General features: G+C 43.2%; 1 protein-coding gene across 2 annotated transcripts in view; it reads right to left on the reverse strand.

Moving 5' to 3' along the window:
* Positions 1–370: 370 nt before the first annotated feature.
* TMCC2 (transmembrane and coiled-coil domain family 2) overlaps positions 371–16,120 on the reverse strand; it is a 68,747-nt gene continuing 52,997 nt past the window's right edge. For both annotated transcript variants that reach the window (XM_051998540.1, XM_051998541.1), the window contains 3 exons: positions 5,372–6,306; positions 2,783–2,918; positions 371–2,005 (listed from right to left, as the gene is read on the reverse strand). In XM_051998540.1, coding sequence (XP_051854500.1) covers positions 1,694–2,005; positions 2,783–2,918; positions 5,372–6,306 — 1,383 coding nt within the window. In that variant the 3' untranslated portion in view covers positions 371–1,693. The remainder of the gene's footprint in view (positions 2,006–2,782; positions 2,919–5,371; positions 6,307–16,120) is intronic.

A 16,120-nucleotide genomic window follows, 5' to 3' on the forward strand; every position in this document is an offset into this window, starting at 1 on the left:
TAGAGACAATGTTAAATTGTGGAAGGAATACATGATTTTGAGTTAGACTCGAATTCGAATCACCAGTTCTGATATTTGCCAGTGTGATGAGGGGCTCGCCACTAACTTGTCTGACCCTCAGTTCCTTATCTGTAAAATGGAGATAATTCTATTCAGACTACTGATCTCACTGGGTTATTGGGAGGAAAAGCACTTTGCAAAGATTAACTGTTCTTCTCATCTTCATCTTTATCAGTAGTGATAGTATAGTCATATTTTCCTGAGGATTCCATCCATTTTACTAGAGCTATTGGCAGGGAAGGGTGCAAGGGAACATAGGACAGTGGCTTTCATAGACACCTCCTTTACAATCAACTCAGACAACACAATATGGGTTTGAGAATTCAGGGAGGTTCTTTATTTCTCTTGAAATCCCCAGTTAAGTTCCAAGTGGACAGGGTTCACCCGACACTGGGAGATTCTATTGCTCATTCTCCCAGGAACCCCCTTTTCTCCTGGAAGCGCCAATGGGAAGGCATGAACTGTGAACAGCAACCATACACAACACTCCGGTGATTTAAAAAAAAGTACACACACACGCATACACACATATACAAATAATAAATAGACATAAAAAATGGAGGCCGAGACGTGACTCTTTCTGCCCCATCTAGGGAGCTGCTCCCACAGAAGAAAGGGGGTAGGTGTTGGTAACTTTGCTCCCAATTTGGACTCAGTGATCCAGAAGGCAAATTGTATGAAAGTGCTACTGCTACCCAGATGGAAATTCCCAGGGTAAGACCCCGGTTCCAGGGAAAGAAGAGGAGGAAAAGATACTTGGGGGAGGAGTCCCTGGAATTCAGGATGGAAAGAGGAAATTCAGCCATAAATAAATAAATAAATAAATCGACAATACTTGCAGGAACCCCAGATCTGAGGGTTGGGGCCCCCGGGTAAGTGGATGGGAATGCTGTATTTTTCTGAAAATGTTGATGACAGCATGAAAAGGACAAACAAAAAACAAACAAACAAAACCCAACCACACACAATTCCCAAGTGCGGTCCGTATCCTGTGCATCACAGGGTTCAGCTCTGCAGCAGACAGGGCTGAGCCAGGCTTGGGAACCAGCTCCTCTCAGTCCCCTTTTGCCCTGCACACATCTGGGGCCCCAGGGACCACTTTCTGGCCCTTCAAAGACCTCTCTCCTCCAATGGCCTCTCCTAGACCTCAGGGGTCTGTGAACTTCTTCCTCTCTCCCATTTGGTCTGCTTGTCCATCTCTGTCCTGAGCTCAAACTGGAGAGAGGTCTGCAGGGTGAATTCTCTCCCAAGGGGCTCAGAGCAGAGACCTCTCCTTCCTCCCTCTTTCCATGACTCTTGAGCCCCAAAGGGCCATCTGTAGGTCAGCAGGAAGACCTCGAATGTCTTTTAAGTAATCAAATAAATATAACCCCTGGTTTTCTTCTCCACTCTGTTATGGTTCCCATATCTGTGCTGAGGGAGGGAAGCGGTCAGCTTCCGAACTACCCGTTTTCCCTTGGGAGGGAGGAAACATCATCAGATATGAATGAAACACAAGGAAAAGGAAGGAAAACAGAGTGCAGGAATCTGGGGGGAGAGCCTGAACCAAACACACGAAAAAGTCCAGGGGGGCCAGGTCTCCCCACTAGAACAGAAGCTGCCTGGGAGTTGGGGAAGTGCTCCGGCTGGTGATTCAACTGGGCAGTAGGACGTGCTCTAGCAGGTAGCTGAGGGAGTCCCAGTGTTTCCAGAGGAGGAAGAGGACGAGGACGAGGAGGGCAGTGCTGGCGATACGGAGACGCGTCTTCATGAGAGGCGTGATGAAGTTGGCGATGGTGGAGACGAACACCAGCAGCACGGCCATCAGCGCCAGGATCACGTTGATGAATTTGCCCAGCAGCGCCCGCGCGTTGGCGTTCTCAACGCCCTCCAGCTGGACCACCTGCTGCTGCTGCTGCTGGAGCTCCAGCTTGGTGACCCTCGTCAAGCAGGACTCCACAGCCTCCTGGAGTGGGCAAGAGGACCAGGGTGAGGAAGGAGACCCATCTGCCCGGGAAGCCTGCTCTACCATTCTAAGCCCACTTGTAACATATGGGGAAGGGGACAGATCGTGGCTGGAGCCCCACATTGGAAAGATTAAAATGTATAAGGTCTCAAAACATGGAGATTAACATTAACCAAGAGCTGCAAGGGATTTTAGAGAGAATTCATTCATTTGAGAGATGAGAAAACACCTGCCCAGTGAGGAGAAATAGCTTGGTGAGGATCACACAGCAAGTTAATGGCAGAGCTGGGACTATGTCTCCTGACTATTAATACTGTGCTTACAACTTTGATCTGGGCTGTTCCAGTTATGAATGTGAGCATAAGAGTCTAAGAAATGAGGGCTTGTGAAGGGAGTAAATTGATCCAGTGCTAATCAGAAGAGCTCTACAATCACCCCAGAAGCTCCTTGTGGCAAGGCTGAGGATGCGGCTTGGCAAGGGCCAGTATCTATTTGCAAGGCAATGATACAGACTGCCCGGAGATGATGCACTTGTCTAGCTCTTACTGTGTCCAGGGGTCTATCCCTCATTCTAGCTCACCAATATTGGTGGGGTTTTTTCTTTTTTTCTTTCTTGCATTTTCTTTCTTTTATTTCTTTCTATTCTCCTGTCTTCCCCAACTCAACAAAGAAAATAGGTCTACCCTGCTGTTATCACGAGTCCTGACAGGAGGAAAAAGCCATTCTCAGGACCATCCCTGGCCTGACTTGGCTTGACACAGTCCAACCCCTACATACCTGGATGTCTCGAGCCCTCTCATAGGACTGGTAAGCCACTTTTTCCTCCATGCTGGCCAGCTCCTGCTTCAGATTGGTCATCTCGTTCTGGTGTAGCTCTGTCAGGTCGTTCAACTGCTCCTCTAGGCGCTCATACCTGGTGGAGGAAGGGAGTGACAGTCCAACTGCTACTAGAGATCCATCCAATGCCTCCCCCTCTTTCCCTGTCTAGTTTTTCATTCATTCATTCATTCATTCATTCATTCATGTTTAACAAAACATTCCATGAGCAACAAAAGGGGAGGGAAAGGGAAGAATATAAACACAAAGGGGAAATCTATGGAAGATTATAATCTAGCTGAGGAGACAAGATAACTTATATAAAAAGATAACCAACGAGAAAGGCAACAAATGGTAATACTGTATTTACCTTTTTTTTTTTTTTTTTTGGTTGCTTTTTTTTCCTCTCATTGCTTTTCCCTTTTGTCCTGACTTTTCTTTTACAACATGACTAATATGGAAATATATATTTTTTTAAACTGGTATGCATGCTAATCAGGAGAGTGTTAGGGACAACAGGATCTGAGAGGCAGGCACAGACCTTATAGAATAATAACAACATATTTACATAATACTAATAGCTAGCTTTTATCATGGCTTTAAGGTTTGCAAAGTACTTTACCTATAGTAACTCATTTGGTTCTCACAACTAATAATAGTGATAACAATAGCTAACAATAAAAAGCAATTTACAAATATCTCATTTTATCCTCACTGCGACCCTGGGAAGTAGGTACTATGATTATTCTCATTTTATATGGGGAAACTGAGGCATTCAGAGGTCCAAGGACTTGCCCAGGATGACATAATTGTCTGAGGCAGGATTCAAACTCAGGTTTTTCTGATTCCTGGTTGAGAGCTCTATGAACTAGTGAGTTCTTATCTCTACTATATATCATACAACTATCATACAGCATGTATTAATAGTGCAATGTTCATAGAAGACTTGTTTAAATTCATAATTCTATTGCCTCCCTTTTGCTACTCATCACTAATGCATCCTGTCAATAGCTTGTTTGTCTCTAGCCGCTTACACATTGTCTCTGCTGACTTTCTGCCTTCCTTTGTAACTTCGGCACTTAACCCAGGGTTCTGAACACACAGTAAGAACTTAATAAATATTTCTTGATTGACTGGTTGAGAGGAAATGGCTTTGAAAAGCATCGAATGCCAAATGAAACATGAATTATCACTATGACAACAACAATGACGCCATCTCCACTACTAACTTTATCACCCCTCCTCCTATTTAGGGGAGAAAAAGAAGCCCCAGTTGGCTTTGGCTTGGTATCAGAAATGCTAACTTAGACTGGTTCTATTCTTCATTTTCCTCTCCCTGTAATGTCCAAGGGCCTTTTGCTTGCTTGGCCAAGCTGTGCTTGTTATTTTAAGGATAGTCATAGACTTGTAGAATTTAAGAGCCCCCAGATCCTTTAGAGGTCAACAAATCCATCCCCTTGGTTTACAGAGTAGGAAAGTGAGGCCCATGGAGGGAAAGTAATTTGTCTAAGGTTACTCAGCTGTTTAAAGGTCCAGCTGGGACTAGAACCCTGAACTCCTGACTTCCAATCCACTATTTTTTCCACGATACTGCCGCTACCTTTCCTCATCCCTCCAGCTCATAAAATCGGAAAAGGTCAAAGCTGGAAGGAAGCCCAAAGACCATCAAATCCAGTCTCCTTGTTATACAGATGGGTAAACTGAGGTTCAGGGAGATGATGTCATTTACTTATGTCCTATAGCTATTTAGTGGTAGACCTGGGGATAGAACTAAGGCCTCCTGATTCTTAGGCTCACAATCTTACTGCTTTATCTTGCTGTACACAGACATACATAAAATATGCAGGTATGTAGACTATGATAAAAATGTAGATATTTTATGTATGTTTGTATGTATACATATGGTATATAAGTGCATGTATACCCACATATTGTTGTTCAGTTATAGCTGATTCTTCATGATTCTGTGGAACAATATCCATAGGATTTTCTTGGCAGACTCCAGTATGGAGTGAGTTGCCCTGTCCTTCTCCAGTGATTTAAGGCAAACAGGGTTCTATGACCCGTCCAGAGCCACACAGCTAATAAATACTTGAAGGCATATTTGAACTCAGGTCTTCCTGACTCCAGGCCCAGAGCTCTGTCTGCTAATCCACTTCCTTCCTTCCTACATATATACACACATGTGTACACACAGTGTTTGTACACATATATAGATATGTGTATATGTATGTATGTATGCGTGTGTGATATATGTGTATGTATGTACACAAAGACACACATCATATACATATATACATAAACACACACACACTATATATATATATATAAAAGCATAAGGGTATATTAGGATATCTATGTGTGTATAAAATCACCTAGGATCATCCTAATATACCCTTATGCTTTTAGGTAGCCCTAAAGCATTCCACGATCTTCCTAGATCCCTCTTCCATTCTCACCTCACAGAGGGAGAGTTAAGGGTTAAGTATGAAGAGAGAAGAAAGAATCCAAGTTTGCAGGAAGAACCAGAGTGATCTTGGAGTCTCTCACCTATAGCGCTCCTCCTGTAGGCACTGGGTCATGTAAGTGTAGTCTCGCTGCAGCTGAGCTTTCAGGTCCTCCATGGAGTCCTCCATGTGGGACTGGCCCTCCTTGATCTCCCGCAGCTCTTCCAGAAGAGTATCCAGGTTGTTGGGGTGACTGTACAGGGTGTTGGACTTGGGGCTCCCCAGCCCCCCACCAGCCCCAGCCCCGGAGTTACTGCCCGCTCCAGCTGAGCTGGCACTGGCGCTGGAACACTCATCGTCACTTCCGTACTTGGGACTGGACACCAGGGTCGCACTGCCGCTCAAAGCCCTGGCTGCCTCCTCTGGGTGCCCGTCCTCGAGCGGGTCCTTCAGGTGGGCGATGTTGTCCGCGCTGCCAAACTTGTTGCGGATGAGGCTCGCGAACTCCCGGGGCTTGGACACCACGGCCGTGTGGGTCACCTGGGAGAGCCCCGAGAGGCTTCCCTTCACGCCCTCCACCACGCCGCCCCCAAAGCCGCTGATGCCCGCCCGCATGTTGGCGCCCACATCTTTCAGGCCCTGCTGCATGTCCCTGAGCACATCTTTGGGCTGCCGCGAGGGTCCGTTCTGCTCGATCTCCTTCAGCCTCCGGTGGTAGTGCTCGAGCTTCTTGTGCAGCTGGGCGATGGTCTGGGCTGACTTCTGGTTCTTCTTCTCGAACACCTGCTTGATGCGAGACACCTGCTGCTTGTCTGCATTGTTGGCCAGCTTCAGATACTCGGCCACATTGTCATCCCGGGCCTCCTGCTCGATCTTGATCTGCTCGGTGATCTTGAGAATCTTCTGGTGCAGGTGTTCAATGGCGGCCTTGGTCCGGTGGGGATCTGGGGTCCCTTCAGGGACATCCAGGCTGATGGGGCCGTCTGACTCACCATGGCCGGGGCCCCCGGGAAGAGTGATGAGGTCACCCTTTTCTGCCTGGAGATGACAGGAAAAAAAAGGAAAGAGAGTAGTGAAATAGACTGGGGATGATGGGATTGATTCTTGGTTCTGTTTCTTAAGAAAACTATGTGACTTTCACTTAATTGGTCCTTTTGTGTTTTTGTCTTTTTAATTTAACTTATTAATTATTATTATTTTGGTTTTTTTCCCCCAAGGCAATTGGGGCTAAGTGACTTGCCCAGGGTCACACAGTTAGGAAGCATTAAGTGTCTGAGATTATATTTGAACTCAGGTCCTCCTGACTTGAGGGCTGGTGCTCTATCCACTGCACACCTAGCTGCTCCTTTAATTTTATTTTTATTCTGAATTTACCAAACAACAAATAAAATAGACATTTCCATGTGAAAATATGTGGCAGGAAAATAGATTGTATCTAAAACTGCAGATCACTATGATGCGAGGCAATTGGGGTTAAATGACTTGTCCAGGATCACACAGCTAGTAAATGTCAAATATCTGAGGCCACATTTGAACTCAGGTTCTCTTGAATTCTAGGGCTGATGTTCCATCCATTGTACCATTTGGCTGCTTCTCACTTTGCCATCCTACAATAAACTTTTTACTGATTTTTTGTTGTTATTGTTCTTACAATTTCCCCTTATATCCTTCTTCCTCTCCTCTCCAGAAATCCATCTCTTATAACAAAGACTCCATTTTTTCAAAGTATATACTTTTAAACGACATAACAAGTTTAGCCTATAGTTTTCAAAGCTGTCCTACTTATTCCTTCTTCCTGGTTTCCTTTTATTCTCTTCGCTATGTTTTTTAAAATGCCCTTTTTTTTCTTCTTTCCTTCTTTCTTTTTCTTCCTTCCTTTCTTCCTTCCTCCCACCCTTCCCCCCCTCTTTCTCTTTTTTCTTTCTTTCTTTTCTCTTTCTTTTTTCTTTCTTTTCTTCCTTTCTCTTTTTTCTTTCTTCCTTTTTCCTTCCTTCCTTTTGTTATCAAATCTCTATTCCTCCCTCACTTTCCAACCCACATCTCACATAAGGAAAAGGGGGAAAAAACACCTAACTCGTTCATCAACAATGCATAATCAAGCAAAACAAACGACACATGGTCTTTTGGGACCTTGATTTCCCCACCTTTAAATAAAATATGCACTGAAACTTCTGGGGGAAAGACAAACATCCTTCATCTTGGTACTTATATTAAATAAGTTCTTTGTTGGAGAATTATAAAGATGATGTCGAACTTAATCCAATCCTCCACTCCAATATCCACAGGAAAGTCCTGCCCTCCCCAGACTCAGCCTCCTTCTGTCCCTACCAGGCTCCCAGCTGCTGGCTCTGTATGTGACCCCTGAAGCACTCTGGAGTATGGATGATGTTACCTTCCATCTTTCATGGGGAGTCACCAATATCTTCCGCTTCATGGTGGTGGGAGTATCCAAACCCCTCCCTCTTTCCCCTAGGCTTTGGGAAGACTTCAGACAGACACCTAGCCAGTTGGCTAAAACCCACCAAGAACCAAAGCTGAAAGGAGTGACTCACAGGTCAAGTAGGATAAGCCAGGTGAGAGGTTCCTGACCATTCTGAGGACCTGAAGGAGTCAGCTTCCCAAGGGAGGCAGTTGAATTGAGGAGAAATGACAGACACTGTTCCTCTCCCCTCCCAGAAACAGCAGAGTTCTACACAGAACACCAGTGTCACTCAGCCACAAGGCAAGAGAACAAAGAAAAAGGCAAGAAAAAGAGACGGGGGAAAATCACAGGCAGATGGAAAAAGCATAGAAAAAAAAAGAACGCAAGAAAAGGAGGAAAAAAATACCACCACCCAAAAGACACAAAGAACAGAAAAACCAGGAGACTTTTCAGAATGATACCAAACTTCTAGGCTCAGCCTGTTAGGAGGATCCGGTGTATCTTATCACAAGCAACAACGGAAGCAGAAGGAAATGGCTCAACTTGGGTATTTTTATGCACAGCACACCCTACGTATATTGCCATGTCAGCTGCGTTCTTCTTTGTGTTTGTGTTGGGGGGAGGGAATAAAGTGAACGAGATAATGGGGTGAAAGCTAAGAAAAGCCCCATTTCACACCCTGTGACAGGAAATAGATCCATTCCAATTAAATGCAGAAGCCACTAGACCTGATTTCCACCAAGGTGTAAATTATTGGACAGCTTGGCTTTGTCAATGTCCTGAGATGAAAGACCTCAGAAATTCCAAGGCTGGAAATCAATGGGCTTTTCTAGTCCTGATCCCTTTAGCCTTTGATGAATTTGCCATTAACTTTCTGCTCTACCTTGTTCAGGTCACTAATTCTCTCTAAAAAGACCCTAAGTCCAAGCCTTTTCTTTCAAACTATTTCTTTTGGTCTTTGCTCTTTCTCATACTCTCTTCTATGTATATTTTCATGCATATACATTCATACTTTTGTACATTTATTCATAAATATATATGTATATATATGAAAGTCTCTCTCTCTTTATATATATTATAATCTTTGCTCCTCAGAATCTCAGGTTGCTCATTAGCAGGAGACAGAATTTTTCCTTAGTCCCTTTAATTTCAAATGAAAAGATCTGAGTTCAAATAGTGGCTTTGGAAAAGCTTCACCTCTATGTTGTCATTCAGTCATTTTCAACTGTGTCCAACTCTTTGTGATTCCATTTGAAACAAGAGACTGTTTTTTGCCATTTCCTTCTCCAATTCAATTTACAGGAGAGTTATGTCACACAGCCTGTAAGTATCTGAGGTCAAATTTGAACATAGAAAGAGAAGTCTTCCTGACTCCAAGTCTAGCTATTTATGCTAGCTGTCTTTCACCTCTATAAAATGGGGTTAATACCAATTTATCCTACCTTTCTCACATGGCTGTTTTGAGACTGGTCATTAATGGATAAGTATTTGCTAAACAGCTGTTATGTGCCAGGCACTGTGTTAAGAGCTTATGTTCTTTTTTTTTTTTTTTAAGTCTTTTATTTAGGTTGGGAAACATATAATCTTTGGCATTAATAAATCCACATAACAAGAATAAATCAATAGCTAGCATTTATGTAGCATTATTAGATTCCAAAGTACTTTACAAATATTATTCCATTTGATCCTCACCATCACCCTGTGAAATGTTATTAGTACCCCATTTTTTTGCTAACAGATGTTAAATGACTTGCCTAGAATCACACAGAAAGGATTTTCGGCAGAATCAGATCTTCCTCACTGTAAGCCCAGAGCCCTAACTGCTTACTCTGTCACCTAGCTGCTTACATTGTTTCTGAGGAAACAACATATACATATAAAGATACATGTATACATAGACACACATATGTATATACATATATATTTACAAGTGAAAAACAAGAAAATAAATTAGATCTTATCCATATCATATCCATTATTTAAAGCCATACACAATGCTATATAAATGTCAGCTCTTAATATTCTCAACAATAACTCTTTTCCCTTTCTAGTGAGCAGATAAGTAATACAGTGGAGCTGGAGTTTGGAAGATTTGAGCTCAGGTACTTAGTAGTTGTATGATCATGGACTGCTGTCTGCCTCAGTTTCCTCATCTGTAAAATGGATATGATAATAGCACCTAACTCCCTGGTTTGTTGTGAGGATCAAATGAGATAACATTTGTTTTTTTGATATTTTTTTTAATAATAGCTTTTTTTATTTTTCTAAATACATGCAAAGATAGTTTTCAACATTAACCCTTGCAAAACCTTATGTTCCAAATTTTTCTCCCTCCTTCCCTCCCATCCCCTAGACAGCAAGTAATCCAATATAGGTTAAACATGTGCAATTCTTCTAAACATATTTCCATATTTATCATGCTGTGAAAGAAAAATCAGATCAAAAAGGGGGAAAATGAGAAAGAAAAAGACAAAAAAAAAGGTAAAAATACCATGCTGTCATCCACATACAGTATGAGATAACATTTGTAAAGCACATAGTAGGTGATATATAAATACTTGTTTCCTTTCATTCACTAATCCATTTTAATCACTGAATTTTAGAGCTGAAAGGAACCTTGGGTTAACTCCCTATTTCACTAATAAGGAAGCATAGGTTCTTGAGGGCAAAGCATCTTGCGCTTGGTAGAGTTGGTGTTTTCCAACACCTAGTTCTGTGTTCTTTCCCTCGTCCTATAATTAGGAGACCTGGCCTTGCCAAGTAACTAACCTTGAGCAAGCCACTTAATAATGTCAGGTCCTCAGTTTTCATTGTCTTGAAAATGGGGGAGAAGTCCTTCAGAGCTCACAGGGTTGCTGTGAAGACCAAGTGACAATCTGTCTTGCGCTAGTGCCTGATAATTGCAATGAGAGTATGTTCATTAACAAAAAACAGGGCTCCAAGTTTGGCCCATGTCCACCCTAACAATGCAGTGTCTTCCTTTCCTATTTATGGGTCAGACAGAAGCTGCTCTCAGCAGCTAGGCTGAAGGAACAGAAGGGTTAAAAGCTATACAAGCCACAGTAATGAGATGGTAAGCTCCTTGGGGGCAGGGGTTCTTTTGCCTCTTTTTTGTATCCCCAGCAATTAGCAGAATTCCTAGCACATAGTAGATGGGCTTAATATATATTTATTGATTGATCTGATTGATTGGTAGATGACTGGAACTCAAAGGAAAGCCTTGAGTCACCAATCTGATTTTCTGTGCAGCCTTTTCTTTCCCAGGGGGACAACCAAGCCCCAGGAAGGTTAGCAATCGGACCCAGGATGGGTACAAAAAAAAGGAGATTGCCCCCAAACCACAGTCAATGCCACCAACTCTGATTCAGGCAACCAACTGTATTTTAGGACAAAGCTAAAACCTCACCTCCTCCCCAGCACTGATTTGCGACTGCTGCTGCTGTGCCTGGTGCCCTTAAGGTCTTCATTCACAAAAGAGCCCCTACTCATGCAGCTATTTCCCTTGGGGGAGGATTTCAATGTGGACATAGAAAGTGGCATGAAAAACTCCTACAAGCATCATGATTGCCCACTGCCATAGTCAGCATTTTGTTCTTGAGTTGCTATTCTAAGTGCCCTGGAAGCAGAGGAAGGAACAGCTGGCCTGGGAGCTGGGAGGGGGGAGACCCAAAACTATCCTTGATCCAAAAACCCCAAAGGTGGAAAAAAATTATCCCCATCTGCTCCAGGAACTAGACTATTATTGCTGGCTGGAGCCTTTGACTTCTGAACCTGGTTCTATCTGTTGGGCTTCTTAGCTCTTATGAGCTTATTTATCTGAGAATGGAAGGCTGGAAGGGTCCCTAAAAGTCAATTAGTCCCAATTTCCTGACTTTAAAGAGGAGAAAACAGATACTTAGAGATGTAAATATCAGGGCGTTGTCCAAGGTTAATAAATGGCAAAGCCGGAATTCACACTCAATACTCTTTCCATTTTCCAAGTTATGTAATGGGTTTAGCCTTCTTCTGCAATTTCCTTTTACACATCTGATATAAAACAAGAAAAAATAAAGGCATTCAACTCCACCTTCACTTTCTAACCTTCTTCCTTTTGCTCTCATTAGGGAAGAGTATTTATACTAAGACCAAAGATCTAGAGCAAGATCTCAGAAGGTCTCTATCAACTCTCTTCTCTCTCCCTCAAAAAAAAAAAAAAAAAAAGATTTTATTTCCATTTCCCTCCCTTCCCCAACCACTGAAAAGGCAAGAAATACAAAAGACATTGCAAATATGAAGGCATGCAAAATGAAAATCCATATCAGCCATATTTAAAAAAAAAAAAAGAGGAAAAAATGCTTCAAGAGTTCCTAAGTTTTTCCACAGTTGGTTGTCTTTATCAATATTGTGCTACTATGTAAACTATTCTGGTTTTGTCCACTACCACTCATCTTACAAAGGAGAAAACTGAGGCTGGAGGTGGGGTAAGAGATTTGTTTACAGTCATACTGGGAATTAAGTGTTAGAGACGGGATTTGGACATAGGTCTTTTGTCTTCTGAGCTAATGTCCTTCCCTATCATCTTTCCTCCCTTACTAGAATTATAGAATGTTATGATTGTGACTGACCTTGGAGTTCAATCCAACCTAATTTTATAGACATAAAAACTGAATCTCAAAAAGATTAAAGAGCTTGCTTAAAATCCAATAGCTATTAGAAGCATTGCTAATTAATGAGTAATCATTAAAGCAGTATCATTAGGGCAAGGACTCTTTTGCCTCTTTTTTGCACCCCAAGCTTGGCACACAGCCCAGCACATAACAGATGCTTAATAAGTGCTTATTACTTGATTCATCAATTGATAAAAGTAGTCAATACAGAATAAGAACTCAATTCTCCTGTTTCTTTCTTTAAAACCTTCCTGTAACTCTTAGTAGCATCAGAAATCCCCAATCATCCGATCCTAAACTGGCCTGTAAGCAGCGAAGTGACTGGTCCAGAAGGATCCCTCAGTGGCCCTCTCCCTGGCTGCCTCCCTAGATGCCATCCTGTAGCCATCTTTGGGGTGTTCTAGGACACAACCATATTGGGCTTTCATGAGGGAGAGATAGGGGAGGGGAAACGTTCTATAGAAGCCAGAAGAACTGTATCCTGCCAATATGTTAGGTGACACAGCAACTGCAAAAAGGGGAGAGTGACAGCTGAGCAACTCCTCCATCCCTGCTAAAGGGAGGGTCTCCCAGTTAGAAGATAACCATTAGTAATATAACAACAACAACAATAGCTAACATTTTTTAGCTTTTAGGGTTTGCAAAGGGCTTTATATAGTTACCTCATTTGAACTCTGGGAAGTGAGTACTGTTATTATCAACTCCATTTTACAGATGGGGAAACTAAGGAAAGAGAGATTTAAGTGACTCGCTCAGAGTCACTCATCTAGTATCTGAGGCATGATTGGAACTCTGGTCTGCCTGATTCCAAGTTCAGCCCTCTATTCACTGCCTGGTGGCCTAGGCATATGGGGTGACAGCCGTACCTTTGGTGAGTAGGAGGGGAGAGTCCTAAATTAAAAAAAAATCACAGAAGCTGACAGATCCTCCCCCACCATCCACTCCAACCCTTCCCAGGTGCACACAGTTCCACCCATGCCCATCAGGAGCTCTGAGGCAATATGTCACTAATTCCATTAGTCACTGCTATACTGAGCACACTGGTGAGCAGGAAGCAGGGAAAGAAGCTTTAGAAACACAGATACAGAGCCTGTCCTAGCTTCCTTACCCAGGGCTAAGTTATTCTCGAAGCTCAAGGGTTCCAGTCTTCCACAGACCCAGGCATTGATCTCTCTTCCATACTCAAGGCAAAAGGACTACCTGAACTTAAGAATCTGGAAGAGGGAACATTTTAGGGTTCTAGGGAACGAGGAAGATTGCTGATACTCTAACCAGAAGCCCACCCCTCTGCTCAGGGTCTCCTACCTCCATCCCAGAGGGAGTCCAGAGAACCACTGGCTGTGCCTGGCTAAGCTCGAAGAGAATGTGAACAAGCCAGTGTTCAGCTGCAAGCCTTGTAGCACTGCCAACAGCTCCTCTCCCAGGATGGGCAAGAGGGAGGGAGGCTGGGCTGAGGACAGCACTAGGCAATTGTTTCTAAACTTTTCAGTCGCAGACACAGGAAGGGGGGAGATGGAGGAGAGGGAGAGAGGAATGAGAAGGGAAAGAGTGGGGGTAGGGAGGAAAAAAACAAGGGAAAGGGGGAGGGAATGAGGAAGGGAAAAGACACAAGGAATAGGGCGAAGGAAAAGTGGGGAGAAGAAAGAAGGGGAGGAAGGGAAAAGAACTGTAGAGGATGATAAGGAAAGAGTAGAAGGAAAGGAAAAGAAAAAAAAGAAAAAAGAGGGAGAGGAAAGGATAAGGAAAGAAAGGAAGAAAACAAAGAAGGAGAATAGAAAAACGAAGGGAGGAGACAGAGGGAAACAAAGAAAGATGTAGAGGAAAGCAATGAGCTCCACACTAAGACAAAGCAAGAGTTGAGAAAATACGAAGAGGAAAAGAGACAGATGGAAAGGGTGACGAAATAAGTCAGTGAGGCAGTGAGAGGAGAAAGACAAGTATTTGGCAAAGCTGAAACCTTGTTGGGGGGTGGGGAGAGGAAGAGCTTCCATAATAAAGACAACTCTAGAGAAATAAAAACTGCACTTTGATGGCTGATGGTTTTGAGCAGCCCTCTCCCCAAAGCCAATGTGATACAGAGAAAAGGTCACTAGACTGGGCAGGAGCCAAGTATACAAGATTGGGAAAGAATTGAGAGAACTGAGTTCTGGACCAGACACTATTCATCATCTATGTGATCTTGGACAAGTCACACCACTTTTCTAAGTTCAGTCTCCTCATCTGTAAAATGAGGATAATAATATTTTCACTAGCTGAGCAAAGTGCTCAAGTAATAATGATAATAATTATAAATTAGAGATTCTATCATACAGGAGCTGGAAGAAACATGAGCAACAAACATTTTCCAATTCAAATCCCTAATATACGTTCAAGATTAGGAGCTCCCAGGCCCCTCTGATGCTTTATAAATGACCACCGGGATTTTGGAAGTGAACCTCCCCACCTCCCCTATTGCCACAGACACCTGGGCACACACATTTGCAAAATCATCCTCTTCTACCTCCTCTAATTAGCACACATACACCCAATAGGCAGCTCAGCTCTCTGCATGAATCTTGGAAATAAATCCCACCAAATGCCTGTACCCAGCTGTCAGCCCCCATATCTGGAATTGTCTCTATTGATACTGTGCACTCCCCTTGATCAGCACTCCTTCCCTCTTCCCCAGTCCAATCCAAGTGCTATTGCACAAGTGATAATGATCAGGCCCCTGGGAGACGCAGAATAAGCAATGCCCTTGTTGGACAACTCCCACCTGCTAACCCAGGAAAGTCCTAGAGCCAAACTCTTGGGTACCTCAATCCAATGTCTGGCTGCTGACAGAAGAAAGCCATCTGGATGACAGATCATTTTTTTTTTTATCCTACTTCCTATCCACCATGAGAACTTATTTACCACCACACTCCTGCTTACGGTCTTTGTTTAGAGAGAAAATGTTCCTTTCAAGTGTTCCTAATTTATAAATCTGACAAGGCTCTTCTCCCAGCCCCTGTGCCTTCCTCTAACCATGACACCTGAAGCGGGCTTCTGGGAAGCTTAATGGTATCCTTTGGACTGATGGTCTCCATAAAGGTGAAGGACTGAGCTATTGGAGGAATGAACATGATTTGAGTGGTGTCTAGTCATAGTGCTCTAGGACCAAGCCTTGCACACAGTAGGAATTCAACCAATATTTGCTTGAAATTAAATAAATTAATAATAATCCATCTGAGGCTCAAGAAATTCTCTAACATCACAAGGTGGAGCAGCCTTCTTCTACATGCTCTTTTCTAAGGGGGGCTGTGATCTTCCCAGTGCAGATCATCTATGAAAATAGGTGACTATCCAATACATTCAGTGCTGAAAAGAACCTAAGATACCACAGAATCCAACCCTCTTGTTTTTAAGACGAGGAAACTAAGTCTAAGAGGTTAAATAATGTGCCCTGGTTTATTCTACTAGGAGATAGATTTTGAACTCAGATCTTCCTGAGTTTAAGCCCAGATTCTATCCACTGTACCCCCTGACTCCTTTTAAGGATAGGGTTCCTTCCCAGAAGCACTAAGAAAACAGAGGAGGCACTCTGCCTGTTAGGAACAGTTAGATCTGCATACCCAGCCCTTTCAGAAGCTCACTCCTGCTCCTCCAGCCCCTGCCTCCTAAGCTGTGGTCTATTTTCTGACATTAACCTAGCCCCATCCAGTTGACAAGCCATCCTTTGTAGCGCATTCTAGACACTAAGATGCCCATCAAGCTTGTATGAACTGATGAGAGATGATGGTTGCAGAACCAGCAGAACCATTTT

The sequence above is a fragment of the Antechinus flavipes genome, chromosome 4 (genome assembly GCF_016432865.1).
Source record: "Antechinus flavipes isolate AdamAnt ecotype Samford, QLD, Australia chromosome 4, AdamAnt_v2, whole genome shotgun sequence".
NCBI classification, from domain to species: Eukaryota; Metazoa; Chordata; class Mammalia; order Dasyuromorphia; family Dasyuridae; genus Antechinus; species Antechinus flavipes.